This window comes from Psammomys obesus, unplaced genomic scaffold, assembly GCF_907164565.1.
Source record: "Psammomys obesus unplaced genomic scaffold, mPsaObe1.curated_primary_1811, whole genome shotgun sequence".
NCBI lineage: Eukaryota > Metazoa > Chordata > Mammalia > Rodentia > Muridae > Psammomys > Psammomys obesus.
In genome coordinates, this window is record NW_026586816.1 from 4,615,314 (window position 1) to 4,631,183 (window position 15,870).

The window sequence follows — 15,870 nt, forward strand, 5'->3', positions numbered from 1 at the left end:
TAGGTCATTTCTTTTTACAGACCCTTCCATGGTTTTCATTGGTCAATATGGTCAGTAGGTCATTTCTTTTTAGGCAGCAACAGTGTAAATACACCATGGTCTCATTATCGCCCTGTCACTGGACAATGATTCAAGTTTTGAACTACTAGTGTGCATTTCCTTCATAACTACAAAACAGCGTGAAAAGACCTTCCTCACCATCCTATTTCCTAGCTTTGCTCCCTGCAGCTGGGCACCTGAAACTTCCCCAAGTAGTACATTTCATCTCTTTCATTTTAGGAGAGTTCTATCCCATGTGAGACCTTCAGCCTGGATACGTGGTGTATTCACCCCTTTCCACTCCACCTACCCTGCCCTAAATCCATTTGGTTCCTCTATCTGGTGCTGATCTCCATAGGTAAGGGACATCTTTCCCCCTCAACTCTGGGGGCAGATGGCTGGACTTCAGGTATTTCTTTATTCCAGAACTCCATTCCCCATCATCTGTCCGTGATACTAAATGTGCCTGTAGGGGCGTGTGCACATGCATGCCGAATGGTGGAGGGATGACAGCAAGGGACAAGAGCAGACATTTCATTAGAGAAAAAGGCCAAAGGTGAGGGTGGCTCTCAGCTTCTTTTTATAAAGGATGCTGATATAATAAACAGATTTTTCCCTATGTGTATGTGTTTATATGAACATAATTATTATGTATATGTGTAGGTGCGTGCGTGCGTGCCTGCGTGTGTGTGTGTGTGTGTGTGTGTGTGTGTGTGTGTAGGCCAAAAGAAGGCACTGGATTCCTTAGAGCTGGAGTTACAGGCATCAGCAGGCTCCTGGCTTGTTCCACAGGTGCTGGGACCTGAACTCTGGTGCTCATGATTGCACAGCAGCACTCTGAACTGCCAATCCATCTCCCCAGCTTTCCAGTTAAGTGATAACTGACATACAATAAGACACACAGATCTTAAGTATATGTACTGCCAGATGAGTTCTGAAAAACATATGTAATTCATGAAGCCTACCTGTTTTTTCTTACATGCAGATTTTATATTTTATATCACATATGAATTACACATGTAAATATTAATGATACATTATTATGAAATTTTTTATGTATGACATGAAAATAGAGATTGACTATCTGAGAAGTGGAAGAGGGGTAGCAGGCATGTTGAGGTGAAAAAAAGAGGGTTTAGTTGGGGAAGAATGTTCAAACTGACACATATGAGTGAAATGTCCCTATGAAACTCACTCACCAGTATATAAAATCAATGCATATTCATATATCTGTCTGTCTGTGTACCTGTTTGTCTATCACCTGTCTCAATTCCATCACCCAGGTAACCTAGGTAGCCATCCATGAGGGCCGCAGAAGTAGCCTCTGGACAAAAGCATCAAACTCTTGTCATTTCTGCATTAGCTTTGGGAAAAAGCCTGTGGGTTTCAACTCTGCACAAAGCTAGGGTCAGTCACTCCCCTGGCCTCTGCCTCACAGAAGCAAGGCACAGCAAGTTCAAATGCAGAGTGTTTTCATGGCATTGACAATCTGAGATCGTGTGAGGCCCGTTTCAGATCGTCCAGTCCTGAAGTTTAGTGTTGTTTTCATTTCTTGACTTCAGAAACACTCGTTTTCCTTTGCTGATTCCTTTTTTGGCAAGTTGTGAGAGAGGAAACTGAGCTCTGCTGGTTCCAAAGCCAACAGGAGCACAGCCCACAGCACATGTGTATTTCTAGTATGGATGCACACAGAGACTCATTCAAATCAAGTCTCATGCATTTAGGTTTCCGACAAAACAGTTCCTGGAGCTTTATTGCAATCTGGAATCCAAGAACCTGAGTCTACAAAGATTCCACACCCCCCTCTCCCACGTCCCAACAGGGGCGAGGACACCCTACTAATCTGAAGCCAGCTCTACCTAACCCATGAATTCTACTGGACAAATAGCAAAGCCTCTGTTTTCTGCTAAGTTCATTAGTATTAGGAACACATAGTACACAGCGTCACTCCCAACCCCCACTCCTTCCTTGTTTTCTGAGACAGGCGCTCACCATGTAGCTCAGGCTGGCTTGTAATTGTATATTCCTGCCTCAGCCTCCCTAGGGCTTTGGGCTTTCTTATTAGGCTGTTCTAACACTTGTTTGTGTGTAGTTTTCGGGTGGATGTTACTAACCCTGGCTTTATAATGAACAATATCGCGGGGTCAGAGTATCTTTCACTGAAGAACTTGCTGGGGTGAAAAAGCGAACAAGCCCCAGTGAAAAGACAAGCTAAGGAGAACTTGTGTTCTTACCTCTCCTGCTCTCCGCAGTGTACTCACAGACACTGCTTCACTCTGCAGATGTCACTACAAGCCAAGTAGGGACTTTTATTTTTATGTGAAGATGAGACAACTTATCAGCCTACACACCTGGTGGGGGGTCAAGTCTGCACTTGGACTTGGGCCTTAGACTCTAAATTTTAGACTTCCCTCAACCTGCCAGGCAAAAGGGAAAAGCCAGCGTCTTCCATGCTTCTGTAAGCAACCCCAGAGACGCAGTGGTTCATCAGGCTGGACCTTGGTGTAACCATTACTTTGGTCTGTCATTGCTGCCACAGCTACAGTGAGCAGACATTTGTCCATGTCTCCCCAAAAAAGTTTTCTACAATGCCCCTCCATGGACATGTCGTTCTACTTGTCTGTACGATAACCGGGCTGTTAATACAGCTGCTGTTGGCTGCCTCCTCATCCGATCTCACTCTCCTACTCCCAGAGTGGACTTTCCTGGCCTTTCCTGACCAGCCCATCTGAATCTGGCCTCAGGATTGCATCATCTCTGGGACACTTAAACTGATGTGAAAATGAGACCTGAGAGCTGTCCATGCCAGCCTTTCCACCGTAGGGTAAATATCCTTCCGTTCCCAAACATCACCGATGTTTTCTAACACAAAGCCTGGAATCCAAGAACCAAACGTATGGGATGGGTGGTGTTACTGTAGCTCCCAGGGGCTCTGTCACAACAACTGTGACAAGTGTCATCCATTAAAATGCCACCACACCATCTCCAAGTTGTCTCTTCGGGTCACGTGAAAGTGTAGATGTCCCTACATTTCATTACCATTTTTCTGAGTTCTATGGTGGAAATACATCCACCCCAGCCAATTTCAAACTGCCAACAGGACACCCCTGCAGGTGGGTCAAAGAGCTGCAAGCTGCAGCTGTTTTCATGCTCATGTGCACCAGCTGCCGCATGCAGTGACTGTGAGGTTGGGTTAGGCATGTTTAAGAAAGGGAAGGCTTGTGCTAGCAAACAGAGTCAGGTTCCCGGCACTGGGCATTAGATTAGGAATACTTGCTGAGAGAGGTAGGAAGAGTGGCAGGTGAAGATGGCAGAAACTGAGGGATCAGTGATTCATCTCACACAGGCCCTCTCCTGGGAAACAGACGGAGCTCCTGCCCTCCACTGGAGAGCAAAGGGAAGACACGTCAGAGATGTCAGCCCCTGCTCACCCAGAATTCTGGAGAGGGTGATGGCTGAGTGACAGCTGGCCTTGAGGGCTTGGGAAAGGCCTGAGGCACTGTTCTGACTCTGATGACTCACTTTCTTGCAGCTCCTTCCTTTCTGACAGGAACTTTCCTTCCTCACCCTTCTTTGTCCTATGGTTTATTTTTTTACACATTAACAGGACATGGCTCTGGCTTTCTTCTCCATCCCCATTTATGTCCTCTAAAAGCTTCTCAAAGCCATTTCACTGCTGTTGACTTGCATGTATTCCCAGCCACAGAGACTCCTCTGTGGAACTTCCCACATAATGCACACCAGTCCCCTGTTGGCTTGACATTTCTGCCAGGACCACATTGATACCCATCAAACTGGACCCATCTTATTAGGGACTCTGTTTTTCTTAAATATGTCCCTCATCTTATTGTCCACCAAGGGTACCACCAATAAGCATCCTTTGGTTGTTTCCCTCTTATCTTCACCATGTAGCTGTTAGAAAACTTCATCACTTCTTCCTTTAAAACCTAACTTATTCCCATTTATATGACAATCAGCTCAAGTCACCAGCATCTTGTCTTCAGCTTCCTGACTTACCCTCCATCTTCCTCTCTTCACTTCTTCCAAAATATTTCCAAGCAGTATAAAATGAAACCTCAAATTTCAAAGTGAGTTACCTTAGGAAGCCGCAAACCTTTTCCAAAGGCTAACCCAGCATAGAGTGACCACGCCCTTGTCTCTCCCAGCTCATCCTTGCTGACACGCAAGGGCTGGTGTGCAGTGTTTCTGTGCCTTTGGCTTAGCATGTCCTGTTCTCTAGCTTTAGTGCTACAACGGATACAGAGTTTTGGGTCTGGCTGGCGATATGCTTTAGCCAACTGGGCATGAGTAACCTGACTTGATAGAAACATATATTTGAAATGTGTTTGCAGAGTTGGGCATGACTTCTTTTGTTCCTGCTTTTCATCCTAAGAATGTCTTATGAGCTCACTGGTTCAACTAGAGGAAGAGATGCTTGGAGCAGGGTACTCTGAAGCTTGGAGCCAAGGCCAGATCACTCAAACACTTGTCAACATACCAGCACACAGATGAGGAATATATGTTAACGGATTTATCTACTGACTTTCAGGACCTTTTGTTATACTGCATCATGCTATTTTGTCTCCTATTGGTCTTTCTGCCACCAGTTTTGTCTGGCTCCAGTTCCTTTTCCGTGTAGTTCCCATAATCTTATTTCTTTCTTTACTTTACTTTTTTTTTTTTTTTTTTTTTTTTTTGAACAGGGTCTCACTGTGTAGCCCTGACCTGGAACTCACTAGGACTAGGCTGGACTTGAACTCGCAGAGCTCTGCCTGCTTCTGCCTCCTGAATACAGGAACTAAAGGCATGCAGCACCATGCCCAGTTTATCTTTGTGAAAGGGCAACATGAGCATATCTTTATCTCTCAAATGCCCTTCACTCTTTCTGTTACCGGGTTTACGACGTTCTTAGCCACATGGCTGCTCTGTTTTCACTTTCATTCTTGCCACTCACCTTCAACTCTACCCCTCATTCTACCCCAACCATAGGGAAGCCCCGGACTGGTGTGGAGTTCACCAGCATGTCAAGACTACTTACATCTTGGTCTTCTACAAGCTGTCCTCCCGCCCCACTTGGAAAAGTCTTCCCAACATGCTTGCTCAGATAATCCCAGACTCAGAAGAAATGCTACTTTCTTACCAGTGTTTCAGGTCCCTGTCTCACACTGCCATGCAAACTGCACAATTATCCTCAGAAGGGCTAGCACCACATGCTTTGTTTGGAATTATTTGGCTCCTCCCACAGGCTGTCATTCCGGAAGCCCAGGGATTTCTGCCTTGCTTACCATGGCATCTCAGTGCATAGTAGGTGTTCAGTTAGTGCTTGCTGCAAGAAAGAATGAAGGAGCTGTAAGGTCCTTTTACCTCTGGGGGATTCTGCAGTAAGCTCAGTGCTTCCATGGAGAAAAGGAGAGACCCTCTTCTTCCTTCTACCATTGCTTGTAAGGTCTATTTTTATGTTTCTAAACCCGAGCTCAGGAATGTGAGTTCTCCCTTTATTTCCTGGAGTCTGACTGCTGACTCCCTTGATTCTGTTAAATCTCATGCATATCTGTTTATCACCGTAATGGTACAAGAAGCACTCATTGCCCAAACTTTGATTCTTAGGGTTATTTATTCAGGGTGCTTGGGTAACTAGCTGGCTTCTAAACAAATCATGGAGGATAAGACATGTCCAAATCTGTAAATGTGCATTTGTTCCTTACTGTCAAATGTGTGAATCTAATGTCAGGCACAGAACAGATGCCTGGATAGTAATTATCCCATAATTATGACTTGGAAATCCCATCTGGACAAGATGGAAAAATTGCTTTAGAATTGTCGACAGGTCTCTCTAGAGGTTGGGAGAGGCCATTAAACCCACACAGGATGCTCGCTTCTGATGTCAGAGATGTGGAAAGATGTCCTGAGGTTACTGTCATGCTAAACAGAAGGAGGCCCTTGAGTGTTCTTTCTGAAATGAAGCCTCTCTCTTGGGAACAACTTAGGGTGGAGATGAGGGCAGACCAAATGCTTGTAACAAGTAATTCTTAAGCATGCCTTTCTATGAATCTGTGCCACCTTTCTAAGCATCCTGCATTTCCGCACAAAGCCATCTAGTGATATCCCTGGAACAGACGGATTTGGGATGCTGACCACTTAAGGAACCCCATGAAAGCTAGGATATGACAGTGATAGAACAAGGGATTTTCCTCATGCAAGGACCCAGAACATTCCACCCCTGAGACAGAAACCTATGCTAGCAGTGGTTCTCAACTTCTTTGTGCTGTGCTGAGCCCTAACCACAAGATTATTTTTGTTGCTACCTCATAATTGAATTTTGCTTTATGTACAAACAGTTCTTTTATATGCGTATATATTCATATATATAGCAGTTTCATTTAACCAAATATAAAATTATTTAAAAGGCCTTATCCTAAGCACATATTTAAATGAGTCCTGTCTAGTGCATACTAGGCAAACATTATATCAACTGAGCTACAGCCCATCAGCACATGCCTGTAATCCCAGCACTGGGGCAGCAGAGGCAGGTTAATCTCTGAGTTTGAGGCCAGCCTGGTCTGCAGAGCAAGTTCTAGTTCAGCCAAGAGCTACAAAGAGAAACCCTGTTTCAAAAAACAAAACAAAAACAAACAAAAATTATACGAAATTGATTTTAAGAGTTACTTAGAGCATCCTTTCCTTTCTCGTGGTTGGCAAGGCCTTGTAGTTCTCCAAGAAGCAGTTGGAATTCAGGTAAAGGCCATCTTTTTGTTTTGTTTTGACTTCTTCATAACTTGGTAAGTGGGAGGAGGGGGAGTTAAAGAATTGGAACAGTCAGGGAGCACTGTGAATACGCTACGGTGGATCTCTGCAGCTAGTGCTTAGCTGAGCTAAGGGTGGCTTTCCTGGTTTCCTTGCCAAGGAAGACTAATTAGCACCAGACAGTCACTAATTATTTTCCTAGAGAAGTCATGTTGAAGCGCTCACTCTGTAGACCAGGCTGGCCTTGAACTCACAGAGACCCACCTGCTTCTGTCTCCCTGAGTGCTGGGATTACAGGCGTGTGCCACTGTGCCTAGCTATGGTAAGTCATTTTGAGGCCAGAGCTAATTTGTTTGGTGCTGAGAAAAGACTGAATGACAGGCAGAGATCCCATTGCCATGAATTATTTTCAAAAATAAATGTTAGGCAGGTAGCACTAGCATTAAATCCCAGCACTTTGGAGGCAGAGACAAGTGGATTTTCATGCATTTGATGCCAACATGATCTACATATTGAATTACAGATCAGCCAAGGCACATAATGAGACCCTGTCTCAAAACAAAAGTTGGGTCAATACTTATTTCTAATGTCAGTTGGAAAGACTATCAAATGATGAGCTCACCCAGGCCTTTGGGCTCCTCTGGGCCTAAGGTGGTCTTACTGTTTATGAAAGGTAAGTGTTTGGTGAAAGCCTAGGCAAATTAAGAAGATCTAGACATGGGTTCTGCTATATTCAACAGTTTTTTAAATTTTATTTTTACTTTTTACAGTTTTTTCATTTTATATTCTGACTGTAGCGCTCTTCTTCATTTCCCCCCTGGGGCCTACCTTCCCTTCCTCTTCCCCCCTATCCCCTTCTCCTAGTTCACTGAAAGAGGGAGTCCTCCTCCCCTGCCATCTGATCCTAGTTTATCAAGTCTCATCAGGCCTGCCTGGATTCTCTTCCTCCATGGCCTGGCAAGGCTGTGTCACCAGGAGGAAGCAATCAAAGAACAGGCAACTGAGTTAATGACACAGACAGCCCCTGCTCCTCTTACTCAGGGACCCACATGAGACTGAGCTGCCTATGGGCTACATCTGAGCAGGGGGTCTAGGTCCTCTCCATGCATGGTCCTTGGTTGGTGCATCAGTCTCTGCAGGATCACCTGGGCCCAGATTTTTCAGTTTTGTTGGTCTCCTTGTGGAACTCCTGTCCCCCCTGGGCCCTTCTCTCCCTCCTACCTTTTCTTCCAGAAGATTCCCTGCAGTCTGCCCAAAGTTTGGCTGTGAGTCTCAGCATCTGCTTTGGTCCCTTGTTGGGTGGAGGACCTCTAAGATAGGCCCTGTCCTGTTCCCTCTCTTTCACTACTTCTATCCTGTTTGCCATTCTGAATGAGATTTAAGCATCATCCCTAGCGGCTTCCTTAGTGTTTAGCTTGTTTAGGTCTGTACAGTTTTTGTTTGTTTGTTTCCATAGCTTAAGTATGTGCCTGCCACCCCCGCTGTGCTTTAAGGAAGCTGAATGTATGAAGGGCAACATTTATCCTCATGAAGTTCCTATGGGGCGTAGATACAGGTGGCATGAAGCTGTCTTCCAACCTCAGACAAGACATTTGACAAATTAAAATATGAGGATAAGCCGTGACAGTGTAGGCTTGTGATTCAGGCATTTAAGAGGCCTAGGCAGGAGGATTTTGGGTTCAAAGCCACCTTGGGTTGCATAGTGAGACATTGACAAAAAGAATTGGAGCTGTATCCCAGTGCAGAGCCCTTACCTAGTATGTACAAGGCCCTGGGTTCACTCTCTAGTGATGCTAAAATAAAGGTTAATTATCTAACTAATTAAAATGTAATTTAATTATTCTTCTCGTCTATATTATTTTATGTAGTTATTATTCTATATTATTACTCTATAATATTTTATATATTATTATTCTATGTGATTATTATTCTATTATTATTATGATTCTATATCATCAGACTTATGTGCAATGCTTAGTGATCTCTAAGCACTATAGGTTGATATTAAAGGGTGTCTGAGGCTTCTCTAAACTGACAGTGAGACTCAAAGCTATGTGAGTGTCCCTGAGCAGCAGGTCAGCCAAGTACCTTCTAGGAAACCCAGATGCTACAATTCTAGGCCACCTTTGAAAATGAAGTTTCTAATGAGATTTTAAGCAAAATGTGTTAGCGCTGACAGGAAGTATAAAGGCAACATGTGGAATATCTGTACAGTGTATCTCAGCTGTCTAAAACAAACTAGAAGGAGAAAATAAGCCAAAATGCTAACAACGGTCTTCTCTGGGCCACAGTATGAATAATTTAAATTTCATCCTCTGGAGCTACAGCTTTAAGATCCATGTGGCTGTATAAACTTAAAGTAATTAAAGTGGAATAAAATCGGAAAAAATCTTTCTTCATTTGCACCAGCCCCACACCTACATGTCACATATGGCCAGGGGCTACTGCATCAGCCGGTGCTGCTGTGCTGCATTTGCCAGCGGTGCAGAAGGGTCTGCTCTGATCTCTGAAACACAGGCAGTGTTTGTACCACGAAGAAAAAGAGTGTAATAAGGTAAAGGTTCAGGCAGACAAACCCTAGGAGATGCCTTTAGTATGGGCAAAGCTTGCATTTTGAGGGAGTGACAAGCCAGGCTTAGTGAGTGAGCTTAAATACAGTCACTACTGTTGCTCCCAGCTTGAGCATGACAATGATGAGAATGATGTTAAGAGGGGAGCTGGGCCCTGGGTGGCTCAGAAAAGATGCTGGGGAACCCATTCCAGGTGGTGGCCATCAGCTTCTCTTCTCCCTCCTGGGCAGACAGCTAAACAAATGAATAAGACCATTCTTGAAAGTTGGTGGGCAAAGGAGATTTATCTGGACGAAGGGATGGGGACTGACCTGACATTTGTCCCCTCTGTGTTCTGTCTCCTGTGCCCCTGCTTTCTCTGCACTAGAGAGGGTCTCAACGATAGCAGAGCCACACAATGGGATATGCTACACGCCCAGGGTCTCCCTTTGGGGGTCTTATAGGAGCTATCAGAGTGGGAACGACTGCTATGGAGTTTTAGCAGGAAATTAGCCAGCGCTGGCTTACCCCAGTGAGGGTTTTGAGTTGTCTGCGGCGTATTGATAGAACCTGGAGATACCACTCTAACAAATAAAAGAGTAACTTGTCCTGCATAGCTTCCTGGGAAGCCTCGGCCAATCCTTGCTCTTGGAATGCTTCTGGTTGATGGTGTTTTGTTCACGAGGAACAAAGGGGCAGTCTGGGCACGCTTGATAATGTACACCAGGTGGTGAGATGTAATTATCATGGTTGTTCTTAGAGTAGAAATGTGCCTGCCTGACCAGCCCTCCAGAATGCTCCAGATTTTCCTTCAGGAATACAGAGAAAAAAATGTTCGACACAGTATGCCTTCTTTTGGTCCTCGTGTATCTTCCTGGCACCTGTCAGTATTTTAACTTGCTTATCAAACACTGTAAATATGGTTGATGTGGGTCAATCATAGGAGCTGACTGACAGCAATCTTGCACACTGACCTTCAGAATTTAGGAGGGTTGTTTGGACTCTGGGACCACCCAGTAGACGGCACCTGTTTAAGGTACTTCACCTAGAGGCCCTCCATCTCGCACCTCTTTTATACATGCAAGCAGATACACTAAATGTGCTGTAAAGAAACTATAAGCAATCGCACATGCTAGGTATATTGTAGATATACCGCAAGCAATCGCACATGCTAGGTATATTGTAGATATACCGCAAGCAATCAGACATGCTAGGTATATTGTAGATATACTGAAACAAAAATAGACTAGAGGTTGTGGCCAACTCTGGTCTACTGACTGATTCCATATAGCTCATGAGTTTAAGATGATTTTTACATTTTTAAATGGTTGAAAAGAAAGAAGCATAATATAAGACGCCCTGAAAAGATAAACATTCAAATTTCAGTTTCTATACAGTTCTGTGGCTGCTTTTCTGCTACATCAACAGAGTTATTAGCTGTGACAAAGGCCATCTATCCCCCCACGCCAGCCTATACTCACATCTGTTTGAGAGAGAACATTTGCTGACCTCTGCTCTAGAGTCTTGTATGTTTCCACATGTGTGACTTTGCAAAATCTGTACAAGAAGAATTTGCTTCCATCAGAGCATTACTATTTCCATACTCCCTTTACCAGGAGACAACAGTGAGGTCCCTGGAAACACCATCTGTTCAGTCTGAATTTAGGGAGAAGTGATGGGGAAAACCACTCACATAGGATCCGTAGTCCACAGCCAGAGTCTGCAGAGCCCAGGGAAGGCCAAGGCCAATCAGGATGTCAAACACATTGCTCCCAATGGAATTGGACACGGCCATATCCCCCATCCCTGCAAGGACAAGAGAGCACGAGTGAGGAAGGAGACCTCAACAGGAGGGGCCCACATGGCCTGCTGAGTCTTTGGTCTGGCAAGCGGGGTAGTAGTTTGGTTGGACCATGTACTTGATTCTCTCTTAGCCCATCACTATATGAAAAATAACATAATAACACAGAGAACCCACATCCTGCTGATTCCTGACTTCACTTCAGATATAGAAACCAAGACAAAAAAATGAAAACAAAATAAACATACACCACATTTAGTTCTAAGAATATGGAAAGTTCTGAGCCACCCTTCCTGAAGGAACAAACCCCAGAGCATACGCATGACATCACAAGCCTGACAACCTCTGCGCTATAACACTGCTTTCTACCCATCCTGCCCTGAATTCACTGCTTCTTAAGAACTGGGTGGCATAAAGTCATGCCAGGGAATCTACAGGACACTGCGCTGTCACTGCCACGGTTTAATATAAATGTCTTCCAACATCCACCAGGCACATAAATGAGAGTGGGCTGGGAAGGGCATCAATGTCAGGAGTGTCCACCTGGTCAGGTAACTTTGAAACGGGGAAGCATTTGTTGTGTGCTGACGACTGACTGCTGACAACTGACATTTTTGGGGGGTGCTGTGTTATGAGTGAGCTTAATTATGGGGGGGTTGTCTGTCTTTTATAAGCCCTGGTTTCCTTATCCAGGAAAATGGAAGCAAAATTGTCTCTACCTCTTGGAGTTGTGGAATGAATAAGGTGTTGCACTTAAAGTTGCCTCACTCAGTCCAGGTTAGCATTTTTTTTTTTTTTTGCCGTATTTATTATATTTTACTATTAACAGATGATAATAATGAGCAGAAGGGCCGTAGATGCCTGGACATGTAGGATCTGTACCCTATGAGGAGTACAGATGCCTCTTTTACTTACTCCTCTGAGCTTAGGAAGCCTTCTGGCTAACTTGGCATTGAAGTTGCCATCACCCATCTCTCCTTCTAGACAGGATCTGCTGGCCACTAAGGTGCCACCAGGTAGGGAGTCCTTCCTTCCTTCCCTCCATAACCCCAGTGTCCCTGGAGGTCCCACCTTGTCTGGCCACAATGAGGCTGGCCATACAGTCGGGCACGCTGGTTCCGGCAGCCAGGAAGGTGATCCCCATGATGACGTCAGGGATCCCTAGGGTGTAACCGATGATGGTAACCTTGGAGGAAACAGGAAGAGGCAGTGAACCAAGGAACACTGAGCTACCTACACAGGTGGCCTCTGATCAAGAGGCGAACGTCCTCAATTTGGGCCATCTTGGGGGCAAGGGTGGGGGAAGGGCAGCATCTTTTCTGGATTTAACATAGGATGGCATGAACATCATGTGGATGAGAGCTGCAGGTCTTAGGAAGATGCTTTGACAGAACCTCGGAATGTCAGTGAAAGGTTAGTCTATCATTGTTCCTTTCTGGTGATACTTGCACATCAGAAAACTAGATTTTAAGGGGAAAGACAATATTGAAACAAAATATTTGAACTCACTTGGCCCTGAATAATCCGGGCAGCCAGGCTGTCTAAGAATGTGAGCAGCATGCTCACAGATCTGTGGTGAGAGTTGTCGAGGCCAGGAAAAGGGATGGCTTCATACCCGGTCTTGTCGGGGAGGGGAGGTCGTAACCAGCTTTTCCCATCCTCTCCTCCTGGAACCTGGAGTGATAGCTGATTTTTCTTGTCAACTTGATACACTTGGGAAGTGGAATCACCACTGAGGAAATTGCCTGCATCAGAGTGGCCTGTGGGGGCATTTTCCTGATTGGTAATTAATGGAGGAGGGTCCTGTCCACTGTGGGCAGTGCCATCCCTAGTAGGTGGTCCTAGGATGTCTAAGACCAGTAGCTCTGTGTGGGCCTGGGAGCAAGGCAGTAAGGAGCATTTTTCTATGGCTCCTGCCTCCAAGTTCCTGCTGTGAGTTTCCACCTGACTTTCCTCACACATGAGCTGGGGTCTGGAAATGTGAGGTGGAAGAAATGCTCCCCACCAGGCTGCGTTCGGTCCTGCTGTTTATCACAGCAGCAGAAACAGAGGAATATTTGGTAGCTCTGTCATCAGCATTAACTTCTTTATCATAATTGCTGTCTGTCTCTTCAGTACTAAGACACTGGGCTAAGTGTTCAGTTTTAACGCTCTTAATTCTCACAACCATCCAGTCTGAGCGCTCAGCTATTCCCCTTCCTCAGATGAGGAAACTGAGGAGCAGAAAGGCATCTGTCCAAGTCCCATGCTGCTGGTAGTGGCCGAGAGGACTATTTCAGACAGGCGGGCTCACCTGTAAGGTGGCCTCTCAGTTTACATGGGAGGTGGATTGTAAAGGGCAGGCTGCCATCACCTGAGATACCATTGCTCAGTGATACAGATGAGGCCACAATTATCCCCAAATTCCAAGAGAGATAAACAGAGCAGCAGGGAGCTGTCAAGAGAGATGTGAAAGAGTCAGGATCCATTGACAAGTAGGTAGAAAAAGAGGCCAGTCCTTTGTAAGTGGGCTTAGGGAAATGGGACCTTTAACGCCTGGAACTCTTAGGCCATCCTAGGTGTCACTGTGGTGTCCACCCTTTCTGTAACTTCCTGAGAAAGTGCAAACCACACAGCACAGGGACCTCCTATTCCCACAGCACTCCTAGGCCAGCAGTCAAAGGTCAGGGGATGTGAATTCAATCCATTTGGATCCAAACCACACAAGGCTCTCATTCCATTCACTGCTTAACACAGGGTGGCCTCGGCCTTCTGATGTCTGCCTCCGGGGAGGAAAGCAGGATGCTGCAACACATACTTTATGTTGTTGTTCTTAAGAGCCTTTGTAAAAACAAAGCTGCAAAAGCCTGGCCAAGCCTGGGGTCCTGCAGGAGCCTGGCCTGGCTCTGCTGAGATCGGCTCGCTGCCTTCTCACTGCTGGTAGGATGCTTATGGTTCAGCCTAGAGTTCTGAAGAACCGATGGCCTCTGGAAGCTCAGCCAAGGCCTCAGCTTCTCTTACATTGTCAGTCACTTAACAGGAACTGAATCCAGATTAGTTGGTTCCATGGATCGTGAACTTCAGACTTTGGGGTCAGGGACAGAAATCCTGGATCAGAGATGACACTCTGCGAGAATGTCAGTGAGCGAGAAGCCTCTGGCCACAGCACTTCCAGCTTTAAAACCCCGTTTGTCCGTGAGGTTGAGGCCAGGGCTAACTGTGACTTTATCATGCCGGCTTTATAAGTTTGCTATTACCTCCAAAATAATCTTTTTTGAGCTCTAAGTTGAATATAAATTCCTGAATTTATATTGCCCTTCTGTCTAACACCCAAGTGAAGCTAATTTGGATTTGCATAATTTGTCATGGCTTTTAATTTTTGCCCAACTCCAATTCTAATGGATTAGGTTTGCTCCCCAGCTAAAGAATATATAAATGAACTGTCTAGGTTTCCAAACATGACTCTAGGGCAGAAGGAACTCTTTTGAGGCCCCTAGCCTAGCCCAACCATTGGCTCATTATTTTAGCTTGGAAGGGACCCTTGAGCAGTCACCTAACGTCACATGTGTGTCCCCTGCCTGCAACTCTACTGCTGTCCTCTGCTAGAGCTGGGGGATTACTTCTCTTACTCATAAATGCTGGGCTTGGCTGCTGAGTGTGGAAAGGAAGTAGCAGCATAGCAGGTCAGTCCCCAGTGAAGAGCCCAGGAGGCACCTAGGGCTTCCATTTACCCATCCTGGGAGAGCACCAGCCCAGAGAAAAGAGTCAACACTACGGAGTAGCTGAGACCCCAGCCTGCTACCTGAATCAATGTAAGCCATCCAGGAGCTGGAGTGGCATGGCCGAGCTAGTCACAGCCACATGTAATTAGATCCAGCCGGCCTAAGGAGACGTGAGCAGAATGAACGCGTGTGAGCCTTAAACTGCCGAGCTAAGGTTGGCATGTCACTGACTGTGGCAGGAGCTGGCTGATAGAGCTACCGGGTTTAACTCTAACTCCTGTTCATCTCTGGCTCAGCCTACATTTCTCTCTCAAGAGACCCAGGAACACACACGGTTCCTTACACACTCACCATCCACACCATCATGTAGGAGAAGGCTGCAATCCACAGCGTGGAGGAAGCAAATGTCACCATAAACCATTTCTCCCAGTGCGGCTTGTTGCAGTTGGGGACAGTGAAGTACAAGACAAAGCTCAGCGGCCAGGTGAATGCCCATTTCACAGTTTCCAGTTTGCCAGCTGGGGGTTGGGGGGACAAACAAAGAAAAGAAAAGAAAACATTTAGCTTCATTTCTTTGCTTTGGTGGCCTTCATGCTGCTTTCCCCAGAACTAAGCCTTACCATATATCTTTTTCTATAAAATTCTTTTTTTTTAAGTTTTATTTTATGTGCATTAGAGTGAAGGTGTCAGGCCCCTTAGAACTGGCATTACAGACAGTTGTGAGCTGCCATGTGTATGCTGGGAATTGAACCTGGGTCCTTTGGAAGAGCAGACAGTGCTCTTAACCACTGAGCCATCTCTCCAGCCCTATAAAATCCTTAAGTGGTTTTCCACCGCCCCCCAAGCCTGGTACACAAAACCAAAGAGGAAAAGAGAAGTTAATGTTCTGCCCACCTGCAAGTTGGCTCCTTTAAATAACTGAGTCACTGCAAGTAATGCTGGGTTGGAGGGCAAGTGGGAAAGATGAGGAAGGTACTCACAAAAGGGTGGTGTGTGTGTGTGTGTGTGTGTGTGTGTGTGTGTGTGTGTGTGTGTG

At 45.6% G+C, this 15,870-nt stretch overlaps 1 protein-coding gene across 1 annotated transcript in view; it reads right to left on the reverse strand.

The window, feature by feature from the left end:
• The window catches only part of Slc24a3 (solute carrier family 24 member 3), a 480,324-nt gene that overhangs the window by 11,373 nt on the left and 453,081 nt on the right, over nt 1-15,870 (reverse strand). Inside the window, exons 13-15 of the mRNA XM_055602620.1 lie at nt 15,186-15,352; nt 12,205-12,319; nt 11,026-11,138 (exon numbers count right to left, since the gene is read on the reverse strand). Of these exons, the coding sequence (XP_055458595.1) occupies nt 11,026-11,138; nt 12,205-12,319; nt 15,186-15,352 (395 nt within the window). The remainder of the gene's footprint in view (nt 1-11,025; nt 11,139-12,204; nt 12,320-15,185; nt 15,353-15,870) is intronic.